The following is an 18,147-nucleotide window of genomic DNA, read 5'->3' as shown; positions in this document are numbered from 1 at the left end:
GTGTTTAGCAAGGAAGGCAGGCAGCAGAGCAAGCAATGGGCCCCCACTTGCACTTGTCACGGGCCCATAGGAGCCACGAGGACAGGTTTCGTTCTGCTCCACATCTCTCTCCACTCTGAGCCCCAGACCACTGCGGGCCAGTGGAGTAGACCCGCAGTCCAAGGGACTGCATGTCCCATATCACCTTCACCTAGGGGACAATGGGCAGTCGGACAAGTTGAGAGAGCAATACGGGCTGGAGACGCCGCCAAGCCTCGCCCCGCCCTTCGGGAGCAGTCTAGCGACAACTGGACCGTCTCGCATCGTCCCTCCTCCCACACATCTCTCACCTGGAGCCCAATCTCCACCTCCTCTCCCAGGTCAGCACCCCCGGGTGACTATATGTAGATACTTCAGTGTATACCCCTAGCAGGGGAGTGTCAGAAAATAACCACTGCAACACCGACATCGCATGCAAAAAAACCCGACAAACTCCTAAAATCAGGAACACCTAAAAGCCTGTTGGAGCCCCACTGGCTCGGAATGTCGTTTCCTGTCGGCTGGACTGCAGCCCCATCCAGGCAAGGCCTCCTCTCCCGGGTCAGGGACTCCAAAAGCCGGGCGGGCCTCTCCTCCAGGCGGCACCGGACGCGCCTAAGGCCCCTGCACGCCAGAAGGGCTCTCACACCGACACCCGCCCAGCCTGGGTCTCGGGAAGTGCCCGTCGGCCCCTGGGCTCCGACCTTCCCGCCTTGCGCGGACCCCGAGTCCGGACGCCCCGGGGGACCCAATCTTCCAGATCTGGGGCCCGCCCTCCAACCGTCCAGATCTGGGACACAAGCCCCGGCGCAGGCCAGCAGAACTCTAAGCAGGATCTGCAAAGAAGTCGTCAGTCCACGCTTACTCTCCACTCCTCCTTGCCGCGTTTACTGGGAGCTGGGCGTAGGCGCGCGCATGCGCACTGGGTGTAAACCGCTCGTTGGCAGGTGACCAAACAGACCGCAGCCAGAGAGCGGGAGGGAAGCCCCGAGCGTCCTGCGCGTGCGCACCCGCCTCTCGGCTATGCATCCTGGCCTGGAAGACGCGCGCGAGGCGGGGCAGAGCGGACGCAGGGAGGGAGGCACCGCGCACGCGTATTCTGCGCCGGGTCTTGCTGCGTCGTTTGAGAGCTGGGCGCAGGTGCGCGCATGCGCACTGGGCGGAGGGGCGCGCGTTGGCAGGTGTCTGGGCTGGGCGTCGGCGGGCAATGGGGTTGTTGGCGCTGCTGCTCATCGCGCTGTGCGCGCCGGGCGCCCGAGGGCTCTATTTCCACATCGGCGAGACCGAAAAGCGCTGCTTCATCGAGGAAATCCCCGACGAGACCATGGTTATCGGTCAGGCGGGGCGAGGGTGGACAGGGCCCTGCGTGTCCTCCCGACGCGGTCCAGCTCCCCGCTCCTAGCGGCGCCCTGTGGACGCTGGACCGTGGCCGGGGGAGCAGTGCCCCCTGCCCGGCGTCCTGGGAACCGCGGCGCCCCGCGGAGCGTGGGAGCCAGACGGACTAGGTAGGTTGTGACAGCTCTGTCTGCTCCGCAGGGAACTACCGCACCCAAATGTGGGATAAGCAGAAGGAGATCTTCCTACCCTCGACCCCCGGCCTGGGCATGCATGTGGAGGTGAAGGACCCTGAAGGCAAGGTAAGGCCACCTTCACTAGAGCTCTTGGGGTGGACAGGGCTCAGAAGACATGAGCTTGCACTTGGAGAGGTCAGAGTAGAGGCGGGGGCTTTCACTGACTGCTGTGCTGCAGGTGGTGCTGTCCCGGCAGTACGGCTCAGAGGGCCGCTTCACCTTCACTTCTCACACTCCTGGTGACCATCAGATCTGCCTGCACTCCAACTCTACCAGGATGGCTCTCTTTGCTGGCGGCAGACTGGTAAGAGAATTTGCTCTTTGGCCATAGCTCAGAATCTCTCACTTGGTTACAAAATTTTGATTTATTATCCTTATCATTTGTAACACTTTCTGGCACAGTCACAAGCAAGAAATAGACGTTGCCCTTCTGTCCCACAGCCAGGGACAAGAGTGGGTTCCATAGCCTGGAACAGACCATCGGAGGTCCCACCACTTAGACACCATAACCACAGAGTGTCTCTGACCTTACGACTTTGGGGTCCAACCATGTTTCCTTCTAGCGTGTGCACCTAGACATCCAGGTCGGGGAGCATGCCAACAACTACCCCGAGATTGCTGCCAAGGATAAACTGACGGAGCTGCAGCTCCGAGCCCGCCAGTTGCTGGATCAGGTGGAACAGATCCAGAAGGAGCAGGATTACCAAAGGGTAAGGGCATGTCACTGTACTTGGACATGGCAGTTGACCTTTATACCCACTACACTTACTGGAAGTTTCTGCCTGGGGCCTTCCCTGCTTGGGAGATCAGCTGTTCAAAGACTGGAACGGAGGGCTATCAGCCGTTTTTTCAGCTCCGTAGAATAAAGGGTAGAGAGGACAGTTCACACTCTATCAATAGACATTGCCTACCTCTTTACATTGGGATCTTGCTGAAATGGTAAGAGCATGATTTCTGTCCTAGCAGAGATGCTTATGGAGGGGCAGCATGTCACTTCCTTGGGGCACTTTCAGGGGAACCAGAGGCAGCATTTCAAAAGGCGTTTGGTCCCACAATTGAGTCGTGGCACAGGAGGGAGGGGCCTCGCAAATGCTGGGACTGTCTCTCCTGCACATTTAATCCTGCGTCCATTGTCCTACGCAGTATCGTGAAGAGCGCTTCCGTCTGATCAGTGAGAGCACCAACCAGAGAGTCCTGTGGTGGTCCATCGCTCAGACCGCCATCCTCATCCTCACTGGCATCTGGCAGATGCGTCACCTCAAGAGCTTCTTTGAGGCCAAGAAGCTGGTGTAGTGCCCTCTCCATGACCCTTTCCTGTCACCTCAGTTGTTTGGTACTTTCCCCACCCAATACCTTATCCATCTGGATTTTGAGGGAAGAAACAGTGAAAAAAAGAATATAAGCCACGTTGGTTCCATGGCAACAAAGCATTCAGATCAGCCACTTGTTAACACTGGTTCTCAAGGACACAGGACATTGGTCCAAGCTTTCAAAGATCTGTCTTGGGGTTTGTGGGGAGTCAGAACTGACCCAGGACTGTCTTGCCGCTTTCGCCACTAGTGATTCCTCTCCATCCTGTCACAAAATGAGCAAATGTCTCTCCTGCTTTAACCTCTCTCTTCGTCTGCTTAGAAAGTAGGCGACCAAAATGCCCCACCGAGGAGGCCCCACCTCACTGCTCCCGTCAGTCCTGGGTTCACTCAGTGGCTTCGTGAATGTAAATAAGGGGCAAAGGCCCCAGAGGATTGAAATGTTTTTCTATATATTAGAACTATTTTTTGATAAAATTATATATTTTCCTTCCTAGTTGAAGTGTTACTGCCTTTGTGTGACTAGCTGAAAACACCAATGCAGTCTCTTCTGCATTGTTTACCAATGCATTCTTGATAACTAACTACCACGGCAGCTCTCAGGATTTCAGTTCTCAGGGCTAGAAAGCAGACATGACAGCTGCTCTCAAGGCCTAATCAGAGGGCCAGGCAGAGAATTCTCTGGGACACCTGTGATTTCCGTCACACAGGGCCTGAGTTCAGACTGAGGCAGTGACAGAGCTAGCACAAGGCAGGGCACTCTTACCCTCCCATTTCCCTTAACGTTTATTTAAGCTGTGGTAAATGTTTTCTTCATGGGAACCAGATCTGGTTCTTTATACAGATTTTTCCAGTGAAATAAAGCGTGTTGTAGTAGCTGTGTTTGAAATGAAATAAGAGGCTGTGGGCAGAGGGGAGGCACAAAGGGAAATGGAGGAAAGGCTCTTGGTCTGGGTGCCTCTGCGGCTGACCCGGAGTGGATTTCAGCATGTGGGCTTGTGGTGCTAGAGCCTGGCCTGACTGGAGACTCCGGGGTTGTGGGAACGGACGGGGTGGTGGCTCAGCCATTCACAGAGCTCAACCAAGTAGACCTGTCGGCAAGGAATCCTGTGAGGAGATTACGTACCCGTTTCTTAGCTCCCTGGGATCATAAATTTAAACACATCTTAGTGTACCTCCCTCATGCCCTTCTGCTGTATAAAGCTTCATGCCCTTAGTTGCCCATTCTTGACGTTTTATTTCGTGGTTTTATTTACTTAAAATACATGATTTATCTGACGTACAAAACTAAATTCTGCCCTTCTTGTTTTTCTCTTTATTTTCTATGCTATCCCACGTGTGTGCCTACTTTCACTTACAAAAGTACATGCAATTTAGTTGTATAGGCTTTTTGTCATTTAATATTTTTGTAGATATTTTAAAAATTCTAACTCTGGATGGCCACGTTAACGGTCCAGTGAGGTGAAATGCCATAAATGACTCTTCCAAAATTCTTTGGATATTTAAAATAGTTCTTAATGGTCTTCATAGAATTAACACAGGGAAAATCAGGTAGCCTTGGAACTAGTCAGCTTGTGGACATCTGGCCTGAGCCTCTTGGGGACCATGGGATGTGTCAGGAGGGGAACACATTTCTGCTCTGTGGCCGTTACTAGGAATCTAGCCAGCAAATCAGACACTGGAGCCTGGACTGTGGGAATACAGGAAACTACACAGAAGAGCTGGGGTGGCTGGCCTTCAACAGTCTGTCCAGCTGTGCATCTTAATTATGCTGATACATCAGTGTGTCCTCAGTTTCTCCTGTGAATTTTTTGATAGGAAGGGGAGTGGAGTGAGGACAAAGGTGGGAGTATAGCACACCTTTACACTCATGGGCACTTGGAATCTAGATTGCCAGAGGACAGGCTAATAGGTGGTGGCTATGGGGAAGAGAAGGATTTCCATACTGGTGTGTGGTATTCAGACACATTATGGCCTAGGAAAATGTTTCTGAAAGTTTGGCTACATCCAAGGAATTCTGGTGATTTTTTCCCCCCCAGTACTACCTTGATTCCATTCTGAAAGTCTTGCTTTCTTAGGTTATATAACATCCTTATCAAACAGCCTTCTACCTCCTTACCACAAAAAGGGGGTGGGGCGTAGGAGCCATTCTACTCGTCCCATCATCCCTGGCCCAGTCCCCAGCTCTCACTCGGACTGGTAGTCCCCATCTCCATCTTTTGGTCCCAGCCCCACTTTACCTGTGGTGCATGAATTGCTCTCAGTTCTCACCCTAACAACAGCCAGAGCCTAACCTCTGGCTCTCATGCTGGGCCCACGTCAGAGTAGATTCATAGGGTCATGTGAGAAACTCGTCAATATAGATTCCTGGGCAACACTCAGGTCCAGCTGTTTAAGTAGGTTTATGTTTGGGGTGGTGTGGTAGGCAGAATAATAGCCTCCCAAAGATGTCCAGTTAGATGTACTAATTCCTGAAACCTGTGACTATGTTACCAAACATGGCAAAGAGGAATTAAGGTTGCTATCATCTGCCTCTAAAATACGGCGATTATCCTGGATTATTGGGGTGGGCCCGATATCATAACAAAGTTTCTTTAAAAATGGAAGAGGGAGGCAAAAGAAAGTTGCAGTGATGTGAGGTGAGGATCCAACCCTCCATTAACAGCTTTGAAGATAAAGGAAGGGGGCCACAAGCCAAGGTGGGAGAGGCAAAAAAGGGATGATTCCTCTAGAGCCTCCAGAAGGGAATGCAGCCCTGCCAACATTGTAGTTTCAGCCTAGTGAGGCCTCCTCAGACTGCTGACCTACAGAACCATAAGATAATAAGTTTGTGTTAAGCCACTAAGTTTATGGTAATTTGTTACAGCAGCAATAGGAAACTAATACAGGTGGAGACTAAAAAAACTTTTTTTTTTTTTTGGCCACGCTGCACCACTTGTGGGATCTCAGTTCCCCCAAACAGGAATTGAACCTGGGCCACCGCGTGAAAACCCAGAATCCTAACCACTAGACCACCAGGGAACTCCCAAGAATTATTATTTTTAACCAAGCTGTGCAGGCAACATGGACTGCTAGGTTTGGGAACCCCAGAGCAACCTACCTTTTTGTTTCTTATGCCACTCATTCTTCCAGCCTTCATCCTTGTACAATCCAATTGCTATGGCCTGTCCTTTGGATTGCCTGTGGCCCTGAACCTTAGCCCAGCCTCGGTGACCTGTGTTATATGCTGGTACACCCAGCGTCGCTTTCTACTCTCAAAGCCATTGCCCCGTTACAGATTCCCACGGTTCCCACCACTGCTACAGGCAAACAGCCCTGGAACACATACGCTGGTGCACTTTTCCTGAGTACAGCAGGTGGTAGAGCAATTAGTGCTTACACATAAACCTGACAGAGATCCCCCAGATGCCTAATGGTAGGAAAGGGCGCAGGACTCACCAGTGTTTCCCAAACGTGGTAAGCTACCACCCGCAGCACGCCTGTTCTTAGGTAGTACACAGACGAGCACTCTAAACATTGATGTATTTGTCAATATAACTAATGCTGGCATTACTGCTAGGGCGAGCCTGCCCCTGCCGCTGGTAACCTTAACCTAGCACGCCACTTGGAGGTCGTATCAGGGAACCGGCGAGGACTCAAGGGGAGGGTCCCTGCCCGGGAGGGTCCCCGCCCCTCGCCGCCTCTCGCCGCCCCTCGCCGCCCCTCCCCGAGACCCCCGGCCGCACAAGCCACCGTAGCCGCAGCACCCCACGTAACACCGGAAGCCCACTTCCGGGACGTGCTGACTCCTTTGAAGCTGATTGGTTGCTGCTCTGAGCAGCCCACGCGTCATCGCGTGCTCTTCCTGTCGCGCGTGCGCGCTGTCACTACAGAGCAGCAGCATGGAGGATCCCGAAACGCTGGGCTTTGAACACATGGGCCTGGACCACCGGCTCTTACAGGTACCGGGGAGGGCTGAGGAGCCGGGCTGACGTGGAGAGGGGCGGCGGCAGGGCAGCGCGCCGCCTGAGCCGTCCCTTGTCTCCTCTAGGCCGTCACCGACCTGGGCTGGTCGCGACCCACGCTGATCCAGGAAAAGGCCATCCCACTGGCCCTGGAGGGGAAGGACCTCCTGGCTCGGGCCCGCACGGGTTCAGGGAAGACCGCCGCTTATGCCATTCCGATGCTGCAGCAGCTGCTCCGCAAGAAGGCGGTGAGTCGGGGGAGGGGCCGGGAAAGGGAGCAGCAGACGTCTGAGTTGCGTTGTGCCCTCTTGGAAAGCTGTGCCCGCCCCCCGCACGCACCCAAGTCTTTCTCAAGAACCGGGTTTTCTTTTGACCTCTTACCCGTGAAGCGTGGTTTGAGAGAACCTGGTGGTTTTGGGGTAAAACGCTCTGGCCTGGGATTCAGGTTTCTTGGGTTCTAAGTCCGGGCCCTGCGACCACCGTTCTTTGTGTAATCCTGAGTAAATCGCTTTCTCTTGTTTATACTGTAAGAAGTAGGCACATTTCCTCCTCCAGAAAAGCCAATGTCGTAATTGGTACATTTTAAGTAACTTTGTAACCATGAAGTAAGTTATCCTTTTTGAGGTCAGTGCCTGGGAAAAGAGTCTTCTATCTACATTCAGAGGTGGGTAAAGTAAGTGAAGGGATGACCAGACCTCAACTGGATTGTTGTGAGGAAGCCACAGCAGTTGGGTCAGATTGTCTGGAAGAGGTAGAGAGAAGCGTGCGGTGGCTGTGATGACATGAACCGACCGGCTGAAGTCTTTAATTCGTCCCTTGCAGACAGGCCCGGCGGTAGAGCAGGCTGTGAGAGCCCTCGTCCTTGTGCCGACCAAGGAACTGGCACGGCAGGCTCAGTCCATGATTCAACAGCTGGCTGCCTACTGTGCTCGAGACATCCGGGTGGCCAATGTCTCAGCCGCTGAAGACTCAGCCTCTCAGAGGTGGGTGAAAGCAACAGGGCTGTAGGGGAATGCGTTGGCACTGGGATGTGGGTTTGGGTGTGTGTGCAGCAAGAAAGAGGGCTAATCCAGGGTGAGGTCCCAGCTGCTACCCTCTCCCCAATACTGAGGTGTTGCCCACCTGCAGAGCTGTGCTGATGGAGAAGCCCGATGTAGTGGTGGGGACCCCATCCCGCATATTAAACCACTTGCAACAAGACAACTTGAAACTGCAAGACTCCCTGGAGCTGCTGGTGGTCGATGAGGCTGATCTTCTTTTCTCCTTTGGCTTTGAGGAGGAACTCAAGAGTCTTCTCTGGTAAGGAAAAGGGGTTGTGAATAGACACTAGGACCTAGAGCGAGGGGGCAGTTCATCTGCCACAGTTAGAGGCTTTCGAGCTGGCGTCTGATGGGGCTCTGTTTCATTTTAGTCACTTGCCCCGGATTTACCAGGCTTTTCTGATGTCGGCTACTTTTAATGAGGACGTACAAGCACTCAAGGAGCTGGTACTGCATAACCCGGTAAGGGTCCTTTGGAAGCATCTAGAGGCGTTGACATGATACTCAAAAGGACTTGCTTCTCCCTTCTCAAAGGAGCCCTTTGTTATTTGGGGTGGGAAATGATTGGTTTAGCATTCCTGGTTCTGATGTGCTAGAAGCCGGTAGTTGTAACCATCCCCCTATCCCCCAACCTAAAATCACTATGTAGTTCCAGATGTCCGCTAGGGGCTTCAAACCATGCTTTGCCTAAAGCCTGAGAAGGGACCCCCAAGGGGCACAAAGGCTACTTTGAGCAGCAGGGCTAAAGTTCTCCCCTTAGGTGAACTTTACTCTTCAGGAAGGTTGCTGCTGTAGGGGTTCTCTCTTCATTACAGTCATTTATAGCATGTTTCTCTGTGTTCTGTGCCCCAAATGTTTGTAGTTTTATGTTCTCTGTACACTGCAACGGTTAGCGTGCTTTGAATTCTTACATTACACAGTTGGAGGGGACCCACGGTGCCCTGCACTAACACGTTTGTGCTGTGGTTGGTGAGCCAGTGGCTTGCAGTAGCATTTCTGTCTTCTTTTCTTTCCTGACCACAGGCCTGTCCTCCCCTAGGTTACCCTCAAGTTACAGGAGTCCCAGCTGCCAGGGCCAGACCAGTTACAGCAGTTTCAGGTGGTCTGTGAGACTGAGGAAGACAAATTTCTGTTGCTGTATGCCCTGCTCAAACTGTCATTGATTCGGGGAAAGTCTCTGCTCTTTGTCAACACAATGGAGCGGAGTTACCGGCTGCGCCTGTTCCTGGAGCAGTTCAGCATCCCCGCCTGTGTGCTCAATGGAGAGCTCCCGCTGCGCTCCAGGTGTGCCATCTCCCATGTTTTGGTTGAAGATCGTGCTCAGGCTCTGGGCTTGACTGATCCTCGCTGACTTTATCTGTCACAACTCTGCGGTACCTACTGTAATTCCATCTTCATTTGAGGAGGTTGAGGCACAAAGATTAAGTCGGGGAAGAGTTGAAGAAGAGGGAAGAGTCAGGAAGGGTGACCGTTATGACCAAGCAGGGGGCAGGAGAGGGACCTCCAGCCTGCTCTTGGGGCTCACTTCCGTCTGCTCTTGGGCCACAGGTGCCACATCATCTCACAGTTCAACCAAGGCTTCTATGACTGCGTCATAGCAACAGATGCTGAAGTTTTGGGGCCTCCAGTCAAGGGCAAGGATCGGGGCAAAGGACCCAAGCGGAACAGGTGAGTCCATGCTTCTCTCCTCCCAGCCCTCCGCAGGGAGACCTGCTTTTCAGCCTTTCAGAAGACTGGGAGTATGGGGGCAGGGAGTGAAGGGCCAACATACGTGCTGCATGGGCAGCAGGAAGGGCCAGACTGCCTGGTTTGTTGGCGTGCCATCATCCTGTGTGGGGAGGTGGCCCAGCCTCCAGTGGCTGTGACTTTCGGGACGGATCTTTCTTAGGGGGAAAGAGGAGTCCCCAGTCTCTGTCTGCCTAACAGGTTGGCTGGCTGGGAATTGTTATCAGATTGACGGTGGGCAGTGTTGCCCCAGAGCTGAGGTCAGAGCCCGGTTTGGCTGCCCCCACTACCCTAGTTCCTGTTCCAGTTCAGATGCTTAAGAGTTTTACACGTGTCAGGGTCCTGTAGTTCCATATAAGGCTTTGTGTAGAGACTTTGCTGATTAAATAAGCTTGAGAACGTGGCCTTGGAGGAGAGGAGGGGTCTGTCTGAGGTCGGGGCGTTTTCCTGCAGGGCCGCTGATCCGGAGGCTGGTGTGGCCCGCGGCATAGACTTCCACCACGTGTGTGCTGTGCTCAACTTTGATCTCCCCCCCACCCCCGAGGCCTACATACATCGGGCCGGCAGGTAGGAGAACTGGGGTGTGGCGGGCTGGGCACCTGGACGGAGGGCACACTGCAGGACACATAGCCAGAGACACGGGCTGGGCCGTCTCTCCTTGCAGGACGGCGCGTGCCAACAACCCAGGCATCGTCTTGACCTTCGTGCTGCCCACGGAGCAGTCCCATCTGGGCAAGATCGAGGAGCTTCTCAGCGGAGGTAAGAGCCCAGCTCTCACTGGCCTGCGCCAGGGCCAGGCTTCTGCCATGACACCGTAGACCCGGTGGTGGTGGTGGTGATGGCAGCAGGGACACCGGCACAAGCAGCAGCCGCCCGCGCACTTGGCCACGCTGTGCGCCATGTCGCTCCACCTGTCCTTGCCTTTCCCTGGGTGGCAGGCACTGTCCCCCTTCACAGTCAAGCCAGCTGAGGTCCAGAGCCGTCGTGTAATTGGCCAAAGCCATGTTTATTCTCTGCCTCATGGGGCAGAAGGGCCAAGGGAAGAGGTTTGGGAGACAGGGTGGGACTGGTGGCATCTCAGAGGAGACCCTGGGAGAGGGGGCTGCTGCGCTAGCGCCTTCGGGAGGTCATGCTGTAGCGGGGCAGCCGGGCGGCGTTCCAGGCTGCAGGAAGGGCACGCTAGCCGGGGCTGGGCAGGGCCGCTCCACCATCCAGCAGGTTATGGGTGGAGGGTCCAGCCTGGGCTTCCTGTGGGGCCTCACTGCTGCTCGCCACATGAGCCGAGAAATGACATGCTCACCGCCTGGCATTGAGCCCTGGGCTTGTGTAGAAGGTGGCCTGGGGCACCGCGTGACGGGGGATCGAGGGACGACTCTGGGCCTTGCTTCTTTGTGCCCTGGTTTCCTTACCTGAAATGGGTGAAGCCCCTGCTGCACCGCCAAACCCCGCCCCCCCACCCCATCTTCTTTTGTAAACATCGAGTGACCCAGGACGCTACTATGACAGACCGGTGTCTGACGGAAAGGGCTGGTGCTCCTTGGTGCTCCTTAGTTCTCCGCGGCTGTCATCACGGGTACCTCGTGGCTGGAGTGGCCTGGAAGGAGGAGAGTGGGCGGGTGGGCAGGTCCTGAGGCTGAGAGATGTGACAGAAACCCAGGACGTGGGGACAACAAGCCGCCCTGGCCACAGCAGAGTGGATCGCCTGTTGTGAACTGTCCGTGAGACCCAGGTGTTTTTGCGCACGTGTGCGCTGCGGGGAAGGAGTGGGCTGGCTCCCTGGCTGCCTCGCCCCAGCATGAGGGGTGCCTCACCCCTACCTCTAAGCAGTAGGCCCCCACTAGACCCCAGCCTGAGCATTCAGCCCAGGGGAGCCTCACTGCCGTCTCCTCCACAGGGAGCGGAGCCCCCGTCCTGCTTCCCTACCAGTTCCGCATGGAGGAGATCGAGGGCTTCCGCTACCGCTGCAGGGTGAGCGGGGCCCCCTGGGGTCGGGAGTGCTCGGAGCTTCTCTAGGACCCAGTGTCAGGCCCTTGCTGCTGAGCACCCCAGCACGGCAGGAGGGCTGGCTCACAGCCCCACGTCTTGACCTTTGGTGTCTGCCCCCAGGACGCCATGCGCTCAGTGACTAAACAAGCCATCCGCGAGGCGAGGCTGAAGGAGATCAAGGAGGAGCTTCTGCACTCCGAGAAGCTCAAGGTGAGGGGCCGTTGGGAGGGAGGGGCGAGGCTTCAGGACATCGCCCTTCAGGGAGGCTGGCCCAGCTATGAGCATGAGAGGCAGTGAACTGGACAGCTAGCTGTGCCTTCAGCAGGTCGGTGGGGAGGAAGCAGGCCAAGAGCGGGTGAAGGACGCCAGCTGTCCTGTTAGGAGGTGAATCAGCCTGGCCTCTGTGGTGGACAGTGGCTGTGTCCATCAGAATCACAGCTCCTGGAGTTTATTTTCTTGACGTGCACAGTCGCACGTGTGCCCGCGTTCGTCATGATTCCCCAGGTGGAAACACCCGGGAGTCCTCCTCAGAGACGCAGGAAGCCAAGTCGGGTGCATCCACGCGGTGCGTGTTACACAGAAAAGGAAGAGGCGGCTGTTTGTGTGTCAGTGCAGGACGGCCCGTGGGGTGATGATCAGTGAGGGGGGTGCGGCAGGCTCCTGACCTCCCCACAGAAAGGGGAGTGGGAACGGGGACACATGCCTTCCCATGTGTGCAGAGCACTTGAGGGGAGGTGAGAAACCAGGTCAGGAGCTGGCTCTGGAGGGGGACCAGGTGACCACAGATGAAGGCGGTGTGAGACCTTAGCCCTTGAAATTCTGGAAGACCGATTACCAGTTCAGAAACTCCCCTGTGAAATTGCAGAAGGAGGACTGACCCCGCAGTGCCCACTTCTCTCCCCTGCCAGACGTACTTTGAAGACAACCCCAGGGATCTCCAGCTGCTGCGGCACGACCTACCCTTGCACCCCGCTGTGGTGAAGCCCCACCTGGGCCACGTCCCTGACTACCTGGGTGAGCAGGGCTGGGGGACGCGGTGGGCGTTTGTCCCTCAGCTGCCGTGCACTGGGCTGACACAGGACTATGGGGACTGGGCAGCAAGCATACACACAGACACAAACGCACCTCTGTTCAGTCGCTTGAACTGAGCCGCACAGCCTCCTGGGTAGGCATTGCTGTCTCTGTTGGGGAGACAGGAAACCGGGCATTCAAGGCCAGGGGTTTTTGCCCCAGAGCCTGGCCCAGGGAAAGTGCGAGCCAGTACCTGGCCAAGCAGCCGCCTGGGCGTGGAAGGGAGTGACCAGGTGCGGGGGTGGGGGTGGGGCGTCGCAGGTAAGAGGCAGTGCTGCGCGTGCTGGAGAAGACTCGGGATTAGTGACCGGGCCAAGCCGGGGCGTGGGAGGTGGCTGGAGTCCCTAGAACAGTTGGCAGAGGGGACAGAGAACAGACCTTGTGGGCACAAGGGATGTCTGGGTTGCAGCTGTGAGGACAAGAATGGACCCTGAGATGGTTTCTATGACGTAGAGGAGGCCAAAGCCCAGCCGAGGTGTTCAGGAGCCTGGCTCCGTTTACACCTGGGTAGCAATGTCCCTTGTGTCTTTGGTAACGAGTGTGTGTGACTTTTATGCTGAAGATGTTTAAAGTGGGTTAAGGAAGAGGAGTGGTGAGTGCAGACCCCTTCCCCAGCACCCCTCTGGATTGGCATAAACTGGCAGGTGTGGCAGGAGAGGCCCCAGCGAGTGGAAGGGAAGGATCCAGGAGATACGGGAAAATACCAACTTCCCCCAAGACAGTGAGCTAGAGGGGACACCAGCCGGGGTCCTGGTCTGTGGAGTGAGAAGGGAGCGGGGAGGGAGAGGGGGTGGGAGTGCTCTTGGGAGTGGCAGCTTGAGGTGGGATCTCAGTTCCCTGAGCGGGAGTCGAACTCGGACCGTGGTGGTGAGAGGGGCGTATCCTAGCCCCTAGACCACCAGAGACTAGTAGTGCCTAGGAGCAGGGCCCTGGCTTTTGTCTGCTTTGAAGAAAGAGTTCAGCAATTCTTTAAAATTCAGCAAAAAGTAGTGAGGTAAGTAAAGTTTTATTAGGAGGGAAGATGGGTGCAGAGAAGCATGGGTGGGCTCGAGAGAGAGAGCACGAGCCAGCTGGGAGCTTTTGGGGTGCTTCAAGTCACTTCTGTGGAGGCAGCTTTCCAGTTTCATCTGGCCAGTCATCTTGCTTTATCTGGCTCCAGGTCCATACCTGGTCTGACTCAAGGCCCTGCCAGATGTGTGTGTGCATCTTTTAGCCAAGATGGATTCCAGCACAAGGGTGTTGGGGAGGTTAGCAGACCATATTATGGTCTAGCGCCCCCTCCCCTGAGGAACTGTTTGCTCATGCATAGTTTGGGAGGTCTCCTTGACCCCAAGAATGGGAAATATGTGGTTTCCTTATCTTTTACCTAAGCAGTGCTTAACCCCTCTGTTCCTGCCATTCCTGTTACCTTGAGGTGTCCACAGGAAACAAAGTCCAGCTGCTTATCCTGTTCCTATTATTATCTTTATTTTCAAAGTGTAAACAGGAGGCTAGTTGTAAATGGCTAACCTGGGGCCCATCTATCTCCTGCCTCAGGAGGGAACTCCATCCTCTCTGTCACAAAGGAGCAAAGTCATTGCCAGAAGCGTGTGACCTAAAGGGGTCAAGGTGATGTGGGAGGGTGTGGCGGTGTGATGCCCAGAGGCCTGTCAGGACCTGTGTGGCCTGGCCGGATGGGACCCTGTGCTGTTGGGCAGTTGGGAGTGACAGCAGAGCCCAGGGATCATGTAGCAGGTCACGAGCAGTGATGGTGGCACCTGACAGGTGAGGAAGGATATGGGAGGAGGGGCCACATAGGAAGAAATTACATGTAGGGTGTTTTTGTTTCAGCAGCATTTTCTTTCCTTTTTTTTTTTTTTTTTAATACTTATTTGGCTGCACCGGGTCTTAGTTGTGGCACGCAGGATCTTCGTTGTGGCATGTGTGATCTTTAGTTGCAGCATGAGGGCTCTTAGTTGCGGCATACGGAACTAGGTCCCTGACCAGGGATCTAACCCGGGCCCCTCTTGCATTCGAAGAGCGTAGTCTTAACCACTGAACCACCAGGGAAGTCTCAGCATTTTCTTTTCTCTGTTACACACTTACTGTGACAAATCTAAATACTGTAAAGAAGTGTTTTAGACGGTGAAAGTCCCCAGAATCCCACCCCTGGGGATAGCTGTTCTTCTGGCCCTGTGCATGTGTGATAATAGATAGTCGTGTGTTCTTAGGCATTTTAAGTGTGTATTGGAGTGCCAGGCACTGGCTCAGAGTGGGAGAGAGCACCCTGGGAGCCAGCTGGAGAGGGTGGAGCCAGCTGGAGGGTGGAGCCAGCTGGAGGGTGGAGCCAGCTGGAGGGTGGAGCCAGCTGGAGGGTGGAGCTGGCGCAGGGGGTGGGCAGTGGCCGCTGAGCCAGATGTCTCTTCCAGTTCCTCCTGCTCTTCGCGGCCTCCTCCACCCTCACAAGAAGCGGAAGAAGCCCCCTTCCTCTAAGAAGGCCAAGGTATGTCCCCTGGGGCCTTGGTGACAGCTGCAGGGCTCCCCTCCCACCTTGCTCCATTGTCTCCAGGATGTGCCTACCCCTTGCCCTCAGGAGGGAGGAGAGAAGTCCTGAGGACTGGCCCCAAACTCCAGGCCCCTGAACAAGGTTGTGGGTACTGGGGCTCTGCCTTGGCCACCCACGGGGCAGCTTCAGGAGCAAAGGGGGACCTGTTGTTCTGTCCCCACTGCCCTCCTCATCCTTCAAGCTACAGGAGGTAGAAGGTGGGCCCCTGCGGTGTCCACAGCAGCTCCTGTCCTTGGCTCACGGCCTGTACGGCTTGTCAAGTGGCAACGGCACCCCCTTTTCTGAGTCTGTCTCCTTTTGCTCACACGGACGTCCACTCGCCACAGCTAATCCACAGTTTTGCCCCCACAGAAGGTGAAAACCCAGAACCCACTGCGCAGCTTCAGGCACAGAGAAGAGAAGCGCGGACCCACAGCAGCGCCCTCCTAAGCTTGTCCAGGGCCTCTCCCGGGGCTGAGCACAGGGTGTGGAGCAGGCTTCCCAGCCTGGAGGGAGCTTGATTCCCGCACTGGATGGACTGGATTCGGGGCAGGCAGCACTGTGGCCCTCTAGACTTATGGCCAGGGTGGTGCTTTGCCTTTAACAACAGAATAAAAATCCTGGCTGCCCTGGTTTGTGCCTCCTACCTGTAGGAAGGGGCCATCCCTGGAAACCTTGGGAATCAGAAACCACTTCCAGTAAGCAGTGCCTGGCTCTCTGCCTGCTGTGCACAGTGCCTCCTTGGCCAGAAGAGGTAAGTCATGCAGTGCTGCAACCTGCTGCCTTCGGGCCCAGGAGACACCTGCCCTCCTCTGGGTCTCTGGCCTAACCGCCAGCAGCTCCAGCCTTCCTGTCTAGGATTAGGCTGACAGCCTCCCTTCCCTGAAGCTTGGAAACGACTTCTCGCCTGCAGGGAAGATGGTCTTTCTCCAGATATGGACACGTTGTAAATTCAGCCTTCCACTCTCTCAGGCAGCCAGGGACAGCTGTCTCTCCTCCCCAAACTGCTCTCTGCTCTGCTCCGTTCAGCACACCTGGGTGCGGTGTTTTTGTTTGTTTGTTTCAGTTCAAACTCATTTTCCTTTTATTCACGTCCAAGTTATCGATATATTACATGGTTTGGTACTCAAAAAGGAAAACTTGTTCAGGTAAGGTAGTATGTTATCAGTATTTCCAGGTGGTTGTTTACAGTCAAGTAGCAGTATCAGTAAATCCTTGGGAAGCCCATCCATGGGGTTTACGCTTTGTCAAGGCGCAGTTCCTCTGGAGTGGAGATTCCCAGTTCATTTAAAGTTCGTCTAGGTTCCTGGATGACGTTAGGGTAGATTTCCTTATGAGGTCGTGCTTTGACCTTAACCTCTAGGATGTGAACTGCACTAGCAGTCATTTAAGTGTCTGCATGCCTGCAGTGATTTTGCGTTCTGGAACCAGATCATAGCCAGCTAGCATGTTCGTCCCTTTATGCAATTCCCAAGTGTCAGTATCTGGCTTACTGGAGTATGTCACCCAGCGAGCATCACACGCCTCCTCTGTCTCACGTGACCCATGGGACTAGCAGCGAATTGACTGGCTAGCGGCAGCAAGGCCGGGGACTGGAGTGGGGTGCCGGAGGACTCGAGGGCTGGTCCAGGCGACTGCGGCTGCTGCTACCGAGCGCCGGTGGTCAGCGGCGCCTAGCATGATGGCGATGGCGGCGCAAAGGTTAAGGCCAAGGAGAAGTTGGGTGTGAGCTCAGGACCACTCAGGAGCTCGTGGGGGCCGGACTCCACCTGGGTTTTAAATGCACGAGTGGCAGTGTGACGCCCACACGCCCTTAGCTGCAAGGCTGTAACAGTAGAGGGTCCCAACCCACATCTGGGCCTCCCAGCTGCTGTCTGGAGGAGGCACGACACTGATGACTCAGTGCTCTGGATTGTGCCGGGGAAGAAAGTCAAAAGTGTTTGAGTTTCTTTCAGAAAGAAAAGCAGGCCTCAGCGCCATCTGGTCTGCATGGCGGGAGGAGCCCGGGTCTCTGGCTGCTGTTACGGTGTGCTGGGACTTGGGGTTGCTGGGACCTCAGGTTTGGGGTCTCCACATTTCCTGCTCCTGTCTGAGGATTTCCAGGGAGCCAGGGTGTGCGTGGTAGGGGTTGCTGCTCGGGTGGGTTTATCAGTGAGTGGAACAGCGGCCAGTGCAGTGCGGCCAGCGTTCCTGCGGTCTGCCCTGGCTCGGGCGCCTTAATGGAGATCGGTTAATGGAGCTGAACAAAGATGGCTGCTTACGAGTGTCTGCTGGGTCCCAGAACTGTACCGAGAGCATTGTGGGTGTCACTGCACGTGGGACAAGCCGGCCTTGGAGAGCTTCCTGGCCCCCGCCTGGCTGCTGCCTTCAGTCTCTGCCAGACCTCCCCACCTGCTGCCCGAGGCAGGTGAACAGCTGAGGCCTGACCCTGGGGACACGGCAGCCCGGGCCATCGAGGAGGCAGTCTGCTCTACGATGTGTGCCAACCTCGCACTGTAACCTTCCTTGTTCCTCTGCCTGCCACCTCCAGGCATCCCGGCCAATGAGCTTACACCCAGAGTCAGCCCGGATGCAGGAGAGTGGGCACCTCGGGTTCCCCCAGTGATGTTGCTTCTCAAAGGGGCCTCTGCTCTGGGCTGTGTTCCCACCTGGGCACAGAGCTGGGGCCTGGCGGCTGCGTGCTGGATGCAGGCTGTTTGCCGAGAGCCGTGCTGAGCATTCTACCAACATAAGGCTACTCCCGATTCCTGGGTGGGAGGCTGAGGCTCAGAACTTAGCCTGGCGTCAAGGTCACAGGGCAGGTGGTGGCAGGATTTGGAGGTCAGCACAGGCCTGCTCTGGTGTCTCGGGCTGGCCCGGCTATCCACGCCCACGGAGGAGTAGCCAGCGCTGCTGGCGCTCTCACCAGCATGGGGCAGGTGCCATCCTAGGCACTTTATTACATAACCCTGGGCTGTA

General features: G+C 55.6%; 3 protein-coding genes across 5 annotated transcripts in view; all 3 read left to right on the top strand.

Annotated features, from left to right (window-relative positions):
* Positions 1-1,130: 1,130 nt before the first annotated feature.
* TMED4 (transmembrane p24 trafficking protein 4) lies at positions 1,131-3,775 on the top strand. Its single transcript, XM_032643812.1, has 5 exons — positions 1,131-1,352; positions 1,555-1,655; positions 1,768-1,893; positions 2,153-2,299; positions 2,733-3,775. The coding sequence occupies exons 1-5, from the start codon at positions 1,226-1,228 to the stop codon at positions 2,880-2,882; spliced, it is 651 nt and encodes a 216-aa protein (XP_032499703.1). The 5' UTR covers positions 1,131-1,225; the 3' UTR covers positions 2,883-3,775.
* Positions 3,776-6,751: 2,976 nt separating this feature from the next.
* DDX56 (DEAD-box helicase 56) lies at positions 6,752-15,821 on the top strand. Of its 2 annotated transcripts, XM_032642979.1 has the most exons (14): positions 6,752-6,840; positions 6,930-7,091; positions 7,666-7,826; positions 7,972-8,142; positions 8,255-8,345; positions 8,923-9,167; positions 9,432-9,551; positions 10,062-10,175; positions 10,273-10,367; positions 11,503-11,576; positions 11,715-11,804; positions 12,503-12,608; positions 15,074-15,147; positions 15,562-15,821. In XM_032642979.1, exons 1-14 carry the CDS (start codon positions 6,781-6,783, stop codon positions 15,637-15,639), a joined length of 1,641 nt encoding a protein of 546 aa, XP_032498870.1. In that variant the 5' UTR covers positions 6,752-6,780; the 3' UTR covers positions 15,640-15,821. The 2 variants fall into 2 exon arrangements, with proteins under 2 accessions (XP_032498870.1, XP_032498871.1); XM_032642980.1 differs by lacking the exons at positions 15,074-15,147; positions 15,562-15,821 and having other exon boundaries at positions 6,754-6,840; positions 12,460-12,596.
* Positions 15,822-17,258: 1,437 nt separating this feature from the next.
* Positions 17,259-18,147, top strand: part of NPC1L1 (NPC1 like intracellular cholesterol transporter 1) — a 45,077-nt gene continuing 44,188 nt past the window's right edge. Inside the window, exon 1 of one of the 2 annotated variants that reach the window (XM_032642978.1) lies at positions 17,259-17,596. In XM_032642978.1, the coding sequence (XP_032498869.1) occupies positions 17,423-17,596 (174 nt within the window). In that variant the 5' untranslated portion in view covers positions 17,259-17,422. The remainder of the gene's footprint in view (positions 17,597-18,147) is intronic. The other variant, XM_032642976.1, reaches the window with a different exon arrangement.

The sequence above is a fragment of the Phocoena sinus genome, chromosome 9 (assembly GCF_008692025.1).
Source record: "Phocoena sinus isolate mPhoSin1 chromosome 9, mPhoSin1.pri, whole genome shotgun sequence".
Taxonomy (NCBI): Eukaryota; Metazoa; Chordata; class Mammalia; order Artiodactyla; family Phocoenidae; genus Phocoena; species Phocoena sinus.
This window is presented reverse-complemented; position numbering and strand designations above follow the sequence as displayed.